This window comes from Schistocerca cancellata, chromosome 4, assembly GCF_023864275.1.
Source record: "Schistocerca cancellata isolate TAMUIC-IGC-003103 chromosome 4, iqSchCanc2.1, whole genome shotgun sequence".
NCBI classification, from domain to species: domain Eukaryota; kingdom Metazoa; phylum Arthropoda; class Insecta; order Orthoptera; family Acrididae; genus Schistocerca; species Schistocerca cancellata.
The window spans coordinates 917248028-917264746 of record NC_064629.1 but is presented as its reverse complement, the minus strand read 5'-3'; the positions used below and the strand labels follow the sequence as shown (position 1 = coordinate 917264746).

General features: G+C 37.1%; 1 protein-coding gene across 1 annotated transcript in view; it reads right to left on the bottom strand.

The window, feature by feature from the left end:
* The window catches only part of LOC126184502 (latrophilin Cirl), a 796671-nt gene that overhangs the window by 31888 nt on the left and 748064 nt on the right, over window positions 1-16719 (bottom strand). The window contains exons 12-16 of the mRNA XM_049926894.1: window positions 15346-15571; window positions 14967-15132; window positions 14352-14566; window positions 7845-7948; window positions 6242-6286 (exon numbers count right to left, since the gene is read on the bottom strand). Of these exons, the coding sequence (XP_049782851.1) occupies window positions 6242-6286; window positions 7845-7948; window positions 14352-14566; window positions 14967-15132; window positions 15346-15571 (756 nt within the window). The remainder of the gene's footprint in view (window positions 1-6241; window positions 6287-7844; window positions 7949-14351; window positions 14567-14966; window positions 15133-15345; window positions 15572-16719) is intronic.

Here is a 16719-nt window from a genome sequence, read left to right as displayed (position 1 = left end):
GTATCCTATCAACTGATACCTTCTTTCAGTCACATTGTGCCATAAATTTCTGTTTTGCCCAATCTGGTTAGTTAGTTATTTAATCTACCCTTCTGGCATTCAGCAGTTGCCTATAGCACTGCATTTCAAAAGCTTATACTCTTTTCTTGCCTGAACTGGTTATCATCTACACCGCACTCCAGATGAGCCTGCACTTCAGACAAATACTCCCAGACTTGCTAACACTTCAGTCTATATTTGGTATTAACAAATTTCACTTATTCAGAAACACTTCTCTTGCCATTGCCAGTCTACATTTTATAGCCTCCCTGCTTCACCCATTATCAATTATTTTACTGCCCAAAAGGCAAAACTCATCTACTACTTAAAGTGTCTTATTTCCTAATCTAATTCCCTCAGCATTAATTGATTTAAATCAACTATATTACATCAACCTTGTTTTGCTTCTGCTGATGTTAATCTTATATCCTCCTTTCAAGACTGTCTCTTCCATTCAACTCCTCTTCCAATCCCTTTGTGGTCTGTGACAGAATTACAGTGTCCTTAGCAAACCTCAAAAGTTTTTGTACCTTCTTCCTGAACATTAATTCCTCCTCCAAACTTTTCTTTGGTTTCCTTTATGCATGCTCAATGTACAGACTCAATAACACTGGGGATAGGGTACAACCCTTTCTCATTTGCTTCTCAATCACTGCTTCTCTTTCATGGCCCTTGATTCTTATGAACCCTAACTCCTGGTTTCTGTACAAGTTGTACATAATCTATCGTCCCTGTATTTTATCCTTGCTACCACCAGTATTTCAAAGAGTGTATTTCAGCTGAATTGTCAAAAGCTTTCTCCAAATTTAAAAAAGCTATAAACGTAGGTTTACCTTTCCTTAATCTGTCTTCTAAGATAAGTCACAGTGTCAGTTTTGCCTCACATATTTCTACATTTCTCCAGATCCCAAACTGATCTTCCCTTAGTTTTTCCATTCTTCTGTAAATAATTCATGTCGATATTTTGCAACCGTGACTTATTGAACTTTTTGGAATTGGAAGTATTACATTCTACCTGAGGTCTGAGGGTGTTTTCCTTTTCTCATACAGCTTGTAAACCAGATGGAGTAATTTGTCATGACTGGCTCTCGTATGGATCTCAATCAGTCTGAGGGAATGTCATCTATGCCAAGGGTCTTGTTTCCACATACATCTTTTAGTGCTCTGTGAAGCTAACATCTCCCGATTATGTCTCCCATTATATCTTTACATACTTCCTCTTCTCTTTAGATTACATAGTCCTGAAGTTTGTGTATATGTCAACAATCTATATTCTATTCCTTCCATCTTTCGGCTTTTCTTTCTTTGCTTACTACTGGCTTGCTAAGAGCTCTTGACATTCATACTGCTGCTTCTCTTCTCTCCAAATTTCTCTATAGATGGCATCTATCTTCCCCCCATTTATGCATGCTTCAACAGCCTCACATTTCTGATCAAGCCACTCCTGCTTTACTAGTTTGCACTTCCTGTCAGTCTTTTTTTTTAAGCATTTGTATTCACTTTCATCTGCTTCATTTTTATACTGTCTCCTTTTTTCAATTAAATTCAATATCTACTGTTTCATTTATGATTCCTAATAGCCCATGTTTTTTATGTATTTGATCGTCTACTGCCTTCACTGTATCATCTCACAAAGCTACCCATTTGTCTTCTGTTTTATTTCTTCCCTGTTTCAGTCAATCATTGTCTGATGCTCATTCCGAAACTCAGAAAGACCTCTGGTTCTTTGAGTTTATCCAGACCCCATTTCCTTTTTTCCTACATTTTTCATTTGATTCAGTTTTAATTTGTTGTTCACATATGCCTCTAGTCTTGCATTTTAATAACCAATTTCGAAATCTTTTTGTTACCATTACATAATCAATCTGAAATCTTTGTGAACCCAAGGTTTCTTCCATGTACACAACCTTATTTCAAAATTCTTAAACCAAGTGTCAGCAACGATAAAATTTTTCCGAGTGCAAAATTCTACTAAGTGGCTTCCTCCTTCATTCCTTTCACACAATTCATGTTCTCCTCCAATATTCTTTCCATCTCTTCACCATCTGGAGCATAGCTAGATGGCGAATAAACTTGTGCTACTGTGCTGGGTGTTGAATCATGCTTCTCTCAGCTATGATAACATGTTCACTGCACTGTTTGTAGTAGCTTACCCAGATGCCTATTTTCTTACATATTGTTAGGATTACTCCTGCATACCCCTACTTGATCTCATGTCAATAGCCATGTAGTGACCTGACCAGGAGTCCCATTCTACCTCCCATCGTACCTCCCACTATATCTAACTTTAACCTACTCATGTCCCTTTTCAAATTCTAAGGATAGGCCAAAAGTTGTAGTTTTATCATTCTGTTGACTTCCAGACCAATCTGAAGAAATAAATGGCAGCTTAAGTCAAAATTTCACTTCACTAACATACATGGCCTCAAGTCATGTCATAATAGATGGCAGATTTTCAGACACCCCATGTATAGCATTTTGGAACTGCAGCAAATTCTCTGCTGCAAAGTGAAATATTCATTCTTGAAAAGACTGTGGCAGAGCCATTTCTTAGCAATATCTTTTCATCTACATGTGCTACTCAAACAATGCATGGAAAAGACCTCCTGTAAAGTTTGGAAAGTGGGAGAGAGTTACTGGCAGAACTGAAGATAAGAGGGCAGGTTATGAATTGGGCACAGACTGCTTAGTCAGTAAGAGCATTGCCCCAGGCAAGCAAGATTCCAGGTTTGCCATTTGTTTCAGCACTGTTTTAATTTGTCAAGATGTTTCAAAATGAGTTAGGTTTGATATCGTAGGTAAAAGATAGTATACACAAAGAAGTTGTGGCAGAGAAGACCAAGTGCTAACAAATTTGTAGATATTGTAGTGTTATGAATAAACAATCAAATACAAGTACATAACAGCATGAAGAAAGTCTATTTACAAAAAGGTTTTTCAAAGACCACAACCAGTCAAAATTCTTTATTAGCTTAGTTAAACTGTTTGATATTGCAACATGTTACTGGGAAAAATGGCAATACAAAAACATTTAACATGAAAATACTTAGAGTTTAACATGGTTTTCTGTGTTGGTATTTGTTGTGATCTATCTGCGGAGAAAAAGAACTGTGAGTCATTTGAGAGAGCATTTACTTCACATGTCTGTTGCTAACACAGAAAACATAAACAATCACTTACTCTATTCATTAGAAATGGGAATTTTCAAGTGCAGCACACTTAAAGAGAGAGATTCTTTACATTTGTATGTGTTAGTCACAGACCAGCAAATAATGTAAGAGCTCCCTCAAAAGTGTTATACTCTTCTTTCTCTGCAGGCAGGTCAGAACACAAGCCAAGAAAGAGAACTGCTACATTAAGATCGAAGTCTATTTTGTGTTAAATGTTTTCATATTGTCAATTTTAGCCTGACAATTAATTAATGCCTCAAAACATTTTGCAACATAAATAGTTTAAGTGAGTTAACAATAAAATGTGATGGTAAACAGTCTCTAAAAAATCTGTTTATAAATATGAAATAGCCACTGTTGAATAACAGCCAGTATGAAAAAAATCTATTATTTCACTTCATCCATCATTGCTAGGAGCGATTACAGAATTACAGCTAATATATATAACCAACAATAAATAAACCAACAGCTTTATTTTCATCTCTGGTTTATTCCAGAGGCAACCAGTTGTGGCATTCCATTACGCCATCATCAGCTCCTCTATGGTAACAAAGGGGCTGAGCTTATACTGCTGGACAAAAATATCGTGCAAAAGCAAACCAGTATCTGTATCAGCGTATGTAACACGATTACACACTCGGACACAATTTGAGTGCAACTGACCTGCCCAGACTGTGTCAGCTGCGAGTGTACAACCACGTTACCTACACTTGTGTGAATACTGGTTCGCTTTTCCACGATATTTTGTCTGGCAATATAAGCTTAAGCACTATGTTACTGATGATGGCATAATGGAATGCCACAACCGGTTGCCTCTGGAATAAATCAGAGATAAAAATACAGCTGTTGGTTTATTTATTGCTGGTTATATTTGAAATATAGACTGATACATATTTTGGCCCTCAGCTCATTATAAGGTAATTTCAGCTTAATATAATAGTTCATTACATGAATTTGAGTTGCCTGAAGATGAGCTGCAGCTCAGAACATTTAGCAAACTGTGATTAAAATGCACATAGTTTAAATGAAATTAAAAGTGCATTATTTGTGACTTATCAGAACTGTACTAGACGTAATTTTGTATGAAGCAACTTTTCAAATATGTAAACTTAAATATTAACAAAATTTTTGATACCAATTCAGTATAACATTTTGCAGAAAGTTTCTTCGAGTGGCCATTTTCTGCAGCACGTATATACAGGGATTGGACAAAAACGTGCAAATACTGGAAGAAATGCATACTTGAGCATAAATGCAGAAGCTAGCCAAGCCTGTGGGTTGGGCTGCCGCATCTGGCCAGAGATGGGAACTGTGCAGTGTCCTCAATACAGTGAAAGTGTCAGTCACGGGTCTGAACGGGTTCTGTGTAGTTGTGAGTGTATTATGTCAGAGCAAAATGAATTCGAATGTGGGCCAGTTCCTGGGGCTTGTACGGTGGGTGCTTCCAAAACCAATGGGAAGAGGACTGTGACAAAATAAGATGATGATAGCTGCAAAGGTGACTGTACAACCGAATGTTGCACTCAGGAACCCTGTCACCACTAAAACGACAAGAAGGGAGCTCCATAAGCAGTGAATTGCAGGGCAAGCTGGAATTCCAAAACCACTCGTCAGTGACACAAACACCCACAACAGGAGACATCGTGCCTCAGCCAAAGGACTATGGAGCAATGGAAGAATGTGATTTGGTCAGATGAGTCTTGTTTCACACTGTTTCCAACTTCTGGATGAGTTATGTACCAAGAGTGAAACACTGCAGGGGTTTGGTATGTTTTGGGTATTCATATCAAGGTCTTCCACTGGCCACACAGTTATTCTGCAAGGTCATATTACTGACAAGGATTACGTCACCATTTTGGCCGATCAGATCCCTCCCACGGTACAGTGTTCATTCCCTCGTGGTGATGCTGTTTTCCGAGATGACAAAGCCCCTGAAGACACAGCTCACAGTTCACATCGTCTGGGACTGGTTTTGTAAGCAGAAAGAAGAATTGTCACGTCTCTCCTGGCCACCTCAGTCACCAGCTCTCATTATTATTGAGCCTTTGTGGTCTGCTTTGGAGAGAAGGCTGCAGGATCGTTATCCATCTCCGTCATCATTACTTGAACCTGCCACTATTTTTCAGGAAGATTGATGTAAGATTCCCTTGAAAACCATACAGGACTTTTATTTATCTATTCCAAGATGACTGGAAGCTGGTCTGAATGGTGAGGGTTTCCTATTCCGTATTAGGCATAGTAATGTTTTGTGTTATTGGCATTTACGTATTTCTGTCCACACCCTGTAAATACCTGCTTTTGCACGAATATAACACTTTTCCATTAGTTTATATAGCTTGTGAAAAATATGAGTGATATAACAGAGAATTGTACTAATCTTCTTTCCCCCTTATTCTAGTATTCAGAACAAGCTGAATTTTGTATTAGAAATATTTTTCTTTTTAACAGACTTTATATTTATACATTCTGTGTTCATTTCTGAATATCTGGTCTAAATACTACTAACTTGAATCACAAAAAGAGGTGCAAGGACAACAATTCCATGTGCTAAGGGATCTGGGTCACAATATCAGCATGCAATTGTGCACGTACTAATGCTATCTGCCAATATAAAATTTTATCTACAACAACTGTCACACTTTATATACCTATACAATGCTCTATGCTTTCTCTGTATGGTGAGCAGTTACTTATACTCATACTAGTTTTCATCTCTAAGCTAGAATTTTCAGTTATATTATCAATACGAATTAACAAGTGGTGAAGGAATTACATTTATTCACTATGTCTTTTCCGAGTGTTTAAAATTTACAATTTAACCCATCATTCTTGAAAACCTGAAAGAGAAGTAATCATTACTATATATAATACAGAGCTCATCACATACATATACAATAATTAACAAATAATTAAAAAAAAAAAAAGTCCGAGAAAGTTTCAAATAGGTAACTACAGCAATAAGAAAGGTTAGAACTTGAGTACTGCAGAAAACTACATACTACAAGGAGAAGACATTTAATAAGTGTTCTTACAGGTGTGATTGCAATTTGTTCTGGAGAGCATTCTCCTCCTTCCCACTATGCCATGCAACAGAAGAGAGACAAGAATGTTACCAGATCTCCATCACCAGCTTCAATGCAACAATTCAAACAATCAGCAGATTAAAATAAACCACAGCACACATCAAAGTTGCAGTAACAAAATAATATAATAAGGAAAACAATCACCATATCACAACCTTTACATTAACTTGATTGATAGTTAGTGAACAGCACAATGACATCATTGCCCACAGTCCAAAAGGAGCAATAGTTTGATATAGACCAAAAAAGTAAAACAAAAGAATGTTTTCACTGGAAGTAAGGCTTTCTGTGTAAACTACATTTCTCCATGCTCAGACTGTCTCAACAGATTTCTGGATTTAACCGTTTTCTCATTACAAGGAGATTTGAAACCACCACATGTGGGGCTGTACTAAGTGTCATGTCCGACAATGACACAAGTACAATACGGCATTCACTTATAAGCAGGTATCTGTATTCTAACATCAATCAAGCTAATTAAGGTATACAACAAACATTGTAATAACAAATAATTATCATTTTTGATTCAGTGCAATCCAACAAGCAATATTTCTCTGTCAGTGTTAGGTGCAGAGAAACAGTGTTATTAGTTTCAATATTGGAATGTGCTTAGAAGTATATCAAAGTTCAGGAGGAAGAAAGAAAAAGATGGATTCAGTATCTACCATCTTAAATAAAAATGTTTTTTGAACTACATAATTACTCAAAACTAAATTTTTGCTATTAGATATCAGATTCTAAATCACAATTCTTAGTGAAATCAAAATTTTGTTGCTGCTGTCATCATACATTGATTGTTGTGCAGAAGGTACAGTGGGTAGGGCCAGCACTATGCAAAGTTAACAGGCACTAAGGATTGCAAGTCACAACTGTAATAATAAAAATTCTAATAACAATACAATCATACGTGCAGCTGAATTGTATATAACAATAGTTGTTGTTGATAAATTACTCAACAGTCTGTCACAGAACACAATTTAACCTTTAAAATGAAGCTATATGGGGACATTTTCTAACAGTAAATTGTTGCAGAAGAACATTGTTCCCTGTTTTACAACTAAAGGCAATTATTATTCTCCCTGACCTAAACAGTTAGACTGATCTCCGCACATTTTAATACAGATGTATTTGGTGCAGGTAGTTTGCAAGTCTCTTGCTTCAAATAAAAATAAACAGAGCACCAAAAAGCATTCATTCAGTTAACAGCCTGCATGATTAACTGTAGTGACCCACTAATGTCATCCAATATTGTTGCTGAATATCATATCCCACATTTATAGACATTGGTAGAAAGAAATAATAAATTAACCGAAGGCCTAAAAAGAAAACAATGCAAAAACTTTACTCCAACTGACAGACTGACTTGGTAGTAAACAGAAATACTGTACTTCACTGCTCGTATTAAGGTACTTTTTCCAAATGAGATTGAGGTTACATTAAAATCAATTACAGGGGAAACAGCATCTACTTTTCATGCTTTCAAAAAAGCAGTGCAAAATTACAGCTTCTACAAAACAAACAAGTAACTAAAACACCATGCAGTCCTGCTTACTTGGCACTGGCAAGCCTCGAGTGTTCTTTGCTCTTCATCGATGCTGACGCACTTGCATGACGACACATCATGTATATTGCCATACTCAAGAAGACTAGATTTGCCTGAAAAGAACAGATTTATTATGTAACTTTAAGTTACTAATTAGTGAATACTTTGATTTAAAACTGATGGTATTAACAATTTTGGGGCTATGTGTGCACACCTGACCATCCTACTGAAACAAACAGAACAAAAGAAGCAGTCAAGTTACTCAAATTTATTCACCCTTGTTATCTAAAATGTGCTTAACACATTCCCAGAAATATGGTTATCAGTGATAAACAAAACACATGTTACAATGATCTTTTTCTTTTCCTTATAGAATGTTTTACGAGACTTGTTGCATTATTTTTCACTTCCAAGTTAGTTTACTTTTTGCTAACTTGTAACCCAAACATTGAGATTCATTGCTATATATGCATATTTTACAGTTTTTGGTATAGTTTATAATACAAAATTGTTATTGACAAATTGCCTGTTGGCTTCTGTCTCAGTTTCTTGAGCCAACATTTGTTTGATAATATTTATGATGTTTTGCCAGCATGAGTGGCTGAAGGTGGCTGAAGTTGTCAAAGCTTCACTCTCCATTGTTGGTGTTGGTGTTGGAGTGGAGTCCACCTCACAGCTACAAATTATATACACCTGGTGTATCAATGCTCAAGGACTTTTCTGTGATCATTTCCACTGTGATTATCTCCTTGTTAGCTGCAACAGTTGTTTGCTGTAGCACAGGAATCCAGGATCCACTCGCTCTCAGGATTTCTTCATTCTTGTTGAAGCTATAGCCATGCTTGTGTATTTCTATAGCTTCTCTGAGCAAGTTGGTGTGCTAGCTCTTCTCTACTTCATTGTCAGTGTAAGACTATTTATAAACCAACAAAGATGCTCAAACAGTGTCTCAGATCGGCAAAAGAGAAAAGGGATCCACTCGCAATGTCAGGAATATACCGTGTACATGCAGAAAAGTCTATCCTGGAATGACTGGAAAAATCAATCAACATGAGGATCATCGAACATAAGCAGCATTACATGGTAGGGCAGGTGAAGAAATTTGCCATAGCACAGCATGCGCTGTGTGAGACTGACCACATAGTAAAATCTGCCAACATGGAAGTTCTTGCTGCGGAGAAGAGCTACCATACCAGCTTGTTCAGAGAAGCTATAGAAATATACCAACACAACAATAGCTTCAACAAGAAAGAAGAAAGCCTCAAGGTAAACCTACAGGTAGCAAGGGGAAAACCACAGCAGAAATGAACATGGAAAATCCCTTGGGCATTGGTGTGCCAAGTACATACAATCTGTGGCCACGAGCATGACTCCAGTCCACCACAAGCAATGAAGGGTGAAGCCCTGACAATGCCAGCCATTTGTGCTGGTAAAATCTCTGTAAAATCACCAAAGACGCATTGGCAGAAGAACCCAAGACAGAAGCCAATAGGCAGTTTGTGCGAGTCTATAAAGTTTAATTTTAATTTATGCTCATTAGTATTTACATCAATACCATGGTACAGAACACTGAAATGCTGAGCGACACATGGAGTATTAAGAAGTGGTGTGAACAGAGGTTTCAGTTTGCAGACATATCCACGATAGACTAAACTTCTTTTTCATTATATTAAATTATGCATAAGTAAACATTTTACAAAAAATTATTTGAATGAAAAATTACACAAAAACAAGTTTGTGTGTGTGTGTGTGTGTGTGTGTGTGTGTGTGTGTGTGTGTGTGTGTGTGGATTAAAACCGTGAAATTAACTTCTTTAACTCGCATTTCTATGCACCAACAGTATCAAAACATTCATAATCATCACTGTTCTCTACCAAACATTCATAACTATCACTGCTCTCACTCATAAGACAAGTATGTAGATGCCCGATATCCTCATAAGTTCGCACACAATCTTGCAGCATTCAAGTACAAGTCATATGTTTTTTAAGTAAGTTTTCTTTCTGTGATAATTGCAGTTTCCTAGTATTCTACCACTAACCATACGTCTGTCATTTGCTGTGGCTGTTCTGCTTCATACCTACACACCTTATACCTGCAAGGTATTTTCAAGGCTTATCTGAGTCCAATTGTACCTCAAACTCTAGTTCAACATTTGAGAGGTCTGCCAACATATTACAGCCATTCTTAGAACATCCTCTATGCAAACATCTCAATTTCAACCACTGGCACAACTTTTAAGATGACTCATCTGACTGCAGACCTACTTCAGTTAGCCAAACCTTAGAAAATCTTTTAAATGCAATTGAACAGCACATATTCCCTGATTTCTTATACTAGTATTGAGAAATTAAAGGTTACACTTATTGAAAGCCTGAAAGAGGTATGAGAGGAAAACTGGTCCCTGTTTGCCAGAGTTCTCACTGACCTGACCTCCATGTCTGAACATACAGGGTGTCCATAAAGTCCCTTTACATCTTCAAAATTTTATTACAATGGCAGTTGTTGAAATATTTTAACAGAATTTATTTTATGGTAATCACTGTTTACTAAAGTTTTCATATATACTAAAATTTTGTGTTTCAGGTACTCTGTTGATGGAAGGAACTGATCCTCTATAAAATGGCAACTCCTCAAGAGAAGGCACAATGTTTGCCCTGGTTTACTGAGACAAAATCGGATGTTCAGACTCAACGAAGCTTCAGAATGAAGTAGGGAAGAGATCCATCATGATGGCACAAAAAATTTATGGAGACAGAGACAGTGCTGGATAAAGGGAGGAACAGGAGACCTAGAACACCCGAGGAAAACATCGATCATGTTTTAAACATCTTCACTCGTTCACCTACGAAGTCCACCCGCACTGCTGCCAGACAGTTGCAACTACCACGTTCAACTGTGCATAAGGTCCTCCAGAAGAACTTACGGTTGTACGCTTACAAAGTGCAACTGTTACAGACACTTGAGCCAAATGACAAGCCAAAATGGACAGAGTTTGCATTCAACATGCCGGAACACCTTTTGGAGGATTAAGCAGGTCTCAAGCGAGTTTGTTTCAGTGATGAGGCAACTTTTCATGTTTCTGGGACTTTAAACAAACACAATGTGAGAATCTGTGGATCTGAACACCCCCAGGGAGGTTCACTGGGATAGTCCAAAAGTGAATTTGTGGTGTGGAATCATGTGCAACTGAATAATTGGCCCATTTTTCTTCAACGAGTCAACAGTTACTGCAGATGTTTACCTCGACTTTCTGACTGAATATGTAGCACCACAACTGGTTGATGCACAACCACCTATCATTTACCAGCAAGATGGTGCACCACCCCATTGGGGACTGCATGTTCATTGGTTCTTCAATGAAACATTTCCAGGCAGATGGATTGGGAGGGATGGGCCAATTCCTCAGCCACCGTGTTCACCAGATATCACTCCCTTGGACTTTTTTTTTATGGGGGATATGTAAAAGATATCGTGTATCAAACACAGATACATGACACTGCTGACTTGAAGCACAGGATTCGTAATGCCATTTACCACCACTGATGACGCTATGCTACGGCGAACATGGCAAGAAATCGAGTACCATCTCGATGTGCTTCATGCAACTAAAGGCACCCATATAGAGGTCTATTAAACACTGTCAAAAAAACTTTTATAAACTCTGATTACAATAAAAGATATGTTGTTAAAATATTTCAACAACTGCTATTGTAATAAAATTTTGAAGTTGTAAAGGAACTTTACAGACACCCTGTATATCCCTTTTTGGCTTCTTCCTTTCCATGCAGATATCAATTTTGTTCCAAAAGCTACTACTAGTGTTTCTGTTTTATTTATTTTTTATTCGCCTTGAAATGAAGCATGTTTAATCCATTCATTTAACATGCTACAGACATCTCTTTTTATCTTGTTATCACAAATATAGAATCATGACTGTACCACAAGTGTACACTAATTTATCAACTTTCACATTTGATGATGGAGTTCATATTATTATTACTACTACAGATGAACTGTGTCCAACCTGGAACAATGTGGTGTAATTGTTTTCACTTAATTAACCCAGAAACTACTAGGATTTGAAGGTATCATAATACCATTACCGTACAAAAATGCATGTGTCAAATTTGAAAAGTACAAGGTGTACAACTTTGCTTCCACCGTTTGTCGATAGGTGATGACAACGGTATGTAGCAGTCAAAAGAAACAGATTGCAGACATCAGGCAGTTAGCTTGTACCTCTGTCAACATAACCTCATTCAAACATTAGTCAATCTGTGTCTGCATCATAAAGTTGTTCTCGATTGAAAACGTCAGTTCACGAGCCTAATTCTCATCATTTGCGGGAGGTGTTACTGTTTTGATTCAATATGAAGAAAACAGTGGCTGAGTCTCATCGAATGCTCTCAAGTACGTAGGGTAAGGATGCCATTAGTGAAATAATGGGTTGGGCATGGTGTCAACACTTCAAGAATGGTGATTTTAACATCTTAGACCGGCAAAGTGGTGGAAGAGAGAATGTTTTTGAAGATGCAGAATTGGAGACATTGCTGAGAAGACTCACGACAAACTCAACAAGAATTGGCACAATTGGTGGAAGTGACACAGCAAGCCATTTCAAAATGTCTCAAGGCTATGGGCACGATTCAGAAACAAGGAACTTCTGTCCTGTGTGAGCTGAAACCAAGAGATGTTGAACAGTGTTTGTATGTTTGTGAACAATTGCTTTAGAAGCAAAAACGGAAGGGATCTCTGCATTGCATTGCGACTGGGGACAAAAAATGGGCTCATTACGATAACCCTAAATGCAAAAAACCATGGAGATATCCCAGCCATGCTTCCACGTCGACGGCCAAACTCAATATTCACGGCTCCTGGATCATGTTCTGCATTTGGTGGGACCAGCTCGGCGTCATGTACTATGAGGTGTTAAAACCAAGTGAAACAATCACAGGTGCTCATTATCGAATGCAATTAATGTGTTTGAGTAGAGCATTAAAAGACAAATGGCCACAATACAGCAAGAGGCGCAATAAAGTGATTTTGCAGCACGACAACGCTCGACTCCACATTGCAAAAGAGGTCAAAATGTACTTGGAAACATTAAAATGGAAAGTCCTACCCCATCCACCATATTCTCCAGACATTGCTCACTCTGACTATCACCTGTTTAGATCAATGACGCATGGCCTGGCTGACCAACACTTCCGATCTCATGAAGAAGTCACAAATTGGATTGATTCGTGGATCACTTCAAAAGATAAACAATTTTTTCGATGCGGGATTTGTACACTGCCCGAAAGATGAGAGAAAGTAGTGACCAGCGATGGAAAATACTTTGAATGATACATGTGTAACCAATTTGTTTCATTAAAGCCTCAAATGTTGGGGAAAAAACGGTGGAAGCAAAGCTGTACACCTGGTAATTTCAAGACACTGACCAGTCTTATAACTTAGAATATTTAAATATTCTGTTCTGATAATATTGAAACCCAGAATTTTCCAAACACAGTAATGTTATTAGATTTCCCACCTTTTTATTTTTAAAGGAAACAATCAAAATAAATTATAAATGGCAGCTCTCTAAGAAGACAGTTGACTTTTACTGAAAATGAAGGTACAGTGTCATTACAATATCAAAAGTAGTACATTATGTTTCAGTAAAACACAAGGATGGAAAAAATTGGCTGCATGAAGTAAATGGTCGTAAAAATCTGGCCTGATGCCTTTACAATTTGTCTCTTTTCTACCAAAATTACAGTACCATTCTCCCATAAATCACTAAAAAACCCATGAAGTGAGGCATTCCCACCAAAGCATGAGATTATAAATTGTCAGACATGTGCCATGAGCAATAGAGTTGAACTGTGAATTCAAGAAACCATGGAATGTATTAATGTTAATGGCGAAAACCCATATGAAATGTACTGTACAGGGATACTATCAGAACTGTGGGTACTATGTTGATATAATGGAAATAGGGAGCATGTGGTATTAAGTACTGAACACTCAACTGTGTGTATGTAAGATACAGAACAGTGAATGATTGTCATGGTGTATGTATTTTGAGACTGTGTTAGTCACTAGGAATAAAATGCCCATAAATAACAAATGCCTTGTACCTGGGTTTACTAATTAAAATACCCACAACTTCATTTTTAATTTACTTCCATTGTTGTGAACTATAGATTCACAAGTTTGCAGCCAACCAATGGGTAGAGAAGTTTGACACAGTAAGAAACACACACTAGAAATGGAAAAAATTCAATCTGTATCTTCTTTCATTTCTGTACAGCAAGTTGCACAGCTAGAAGTTTAAATAGTAGCAATCCTATGTGAATTAATTTAACTGAAAATCCAGCTTGCTAATGTAAGTTTCATTATCAATAGGTATTTTTACCATTATTGAAACAAAACAATGGAAAAAGTTTTGATAACATGGCTGTATGCCCCGAAAGAAGCTTACTCACAGCATTCAGCAAAATATATGGACACATGAGTTTTATTACTTACAAGTATCACAGCTATAACAGGTCCAACAAAGCTGAATATGAAGAAATTATCTGCACGAAGCCAGCAGTATTTTTCAGTTCCATAACTGAGGTGGTCAACACTGCAAGACACAGCTACAATTATCAGAGGTGCTCCATAGGCGAATGTGTAATACCACCGAATGCGTGATTTTTCAGCTTCAAATACTTCAATCAGCATCACATAAAGCTGAAACCCTGAAATGATGTATATTAAATATGTTACAACAATTGTGAAGATTTCGTATTCAGTCAAAAATATACAAAGTAAATTTATGAAAAAATTCAACTAGAGAAACGAAGTGTACTACACATGATTATCAAAGTACATCCAGGTTAAAAAGCACTTTTCCCCATCTTTAGTGCAGCTGCACTCTAAAGTTATTTTAAACAACCTCTTGTTCACTTTGTTGGGTAAGAGTAATGTCAACATCAATAATGTCACATTTCATCACTACTACGTTTTTCTCAAGTAACAATAGTGTCAACATGTACACACAGTATTGTCTCCAAGAGCCATTATTCTCAAAATTTGTTACTTGTGCTTTCTGAGACAGCACTAAATGAAGTATCCCAACGATTTAATAAAATATCTTACCTTCAAGGAACATCCACGCAAACGCACAGAGGAAGAAAAAATGCAGAAGCCCTGCGACAGCACCACAAATTACTCGATGCTGCGTTTGGCCAATGCCAAACAGAAATACTACTTCCGCAATTAAAAGACAGATGCATAAATTCTTGTGGATTGTTGTACGATCCGACTGGAAAATAGAGGTGATACACATCAGGTTAATGGTTCAAGGTAATGAAAAGTATCTTTTCTGTCATGTTTTCCTTCAATACAATGTTTTGTATTTCACATTTTCTACAAATACTATGTATGGTATTTCCACTGTTACAGCAAAACATAAGATTTTGCTCTATTTTATTTTAGACAATACTGATCAGTATAAAAAAAATTATTTTATACACACCTTGAGTCCACGGAAAATTTGAAAGGTGAGAAATGCCAGGGCCAGGCACACAACAGAGATGATACAGCCCACATAAGTTATGAATGATAACACAAACTCATGTGTGGCCTCAATTTTTACAGAACGCACATCCATCAGTATGGCAAAGTTGGTTAAATGGTCACATACACACAGGGTATGAGTTGCATTAGTCTTTTCAACTTGACAGCCTTCATCAGACCATGCCCTGAAGGACAGAAGCAAAACAGGAAAACTATTACACACAGTAAAGTTGTAAAAGAGAACACTACTTACTTTACTGAACACAAATTTATCACTGTTGGGACAGAATTACACGTATTAGGTTTTTACATACTGGGATCAATAAAGACACCCACTTACAGTATAATTGATGCACTGATCAATAGATACAAGATGCTGAACACATACAATGATGAAATGAAATGCCTACATCCACCAGTTTGTAATTTGCAATTTATTACATCCATGATCAATCTCAGGCAATTATGCTGTCTCCAGATGGCTACAGCCATTGGTTATGCACTACAGAACACCATGCTTGGCATTAGCAACATGTGGCCTGATGTGCTGTTCAAACAACTGTTCGAACTTTGCAATAGTAGGTCACTGGTTCTCCAAAATATGTGACTGTAGAACATGCAAGTGTACGTGGTTTTGCAAATTACCTTAAAAGTACCCTGCTTTTACACATGGAAATATTAAAAATAAAATTTCCCACATCAATTCAAAATTACATACCACCACTGTACACAGAACATGTATCGACTGTATATAAAAACCACATCTGAGGTATCGAGCACAGTGAGCCAGTGTCATTCTGTCAACGAATAGATTTTCATCAAGCTGGCCACCTTCCTGCTCTAAGGACTGAGTAGATGAGGCTTTCAGTGAAAAGGATACCAGAACTGACTAGTACCTAATGGTATTGGAAGTGTGACTGTTAATATAGTTGAATACGTTTCATTCAAGTATTAGACACTCCTTCCACAACATAACAATCGGGAAGAACTAGAAGTTGGGTGGCTCAAAGAAGATGACTAAGTATACAAAATTTTTGGATGAAAAGACCTCTATGCAAGGGGAAGTTACCATGACAACAACCATTTACGTCTACTCTCCAGCAAAAGCTGGCCATGTGTAAATCACTGCCATAAATGAAAAAAATTAAATGAATTAGTTAAATTACAAAAAATTTGGTTTAAACAATACTTCTTTATTAGAACCTTGTCTTGAGGATTTATTCAAAAGTTTTTCAGTAGTATGCAATATGTTATTTTGTTGCAGAAGTATTACTATTTTGTTAGAAAAACTGCTATTTACATTTTAAATCTGCTAACATTAGATATAAAATGT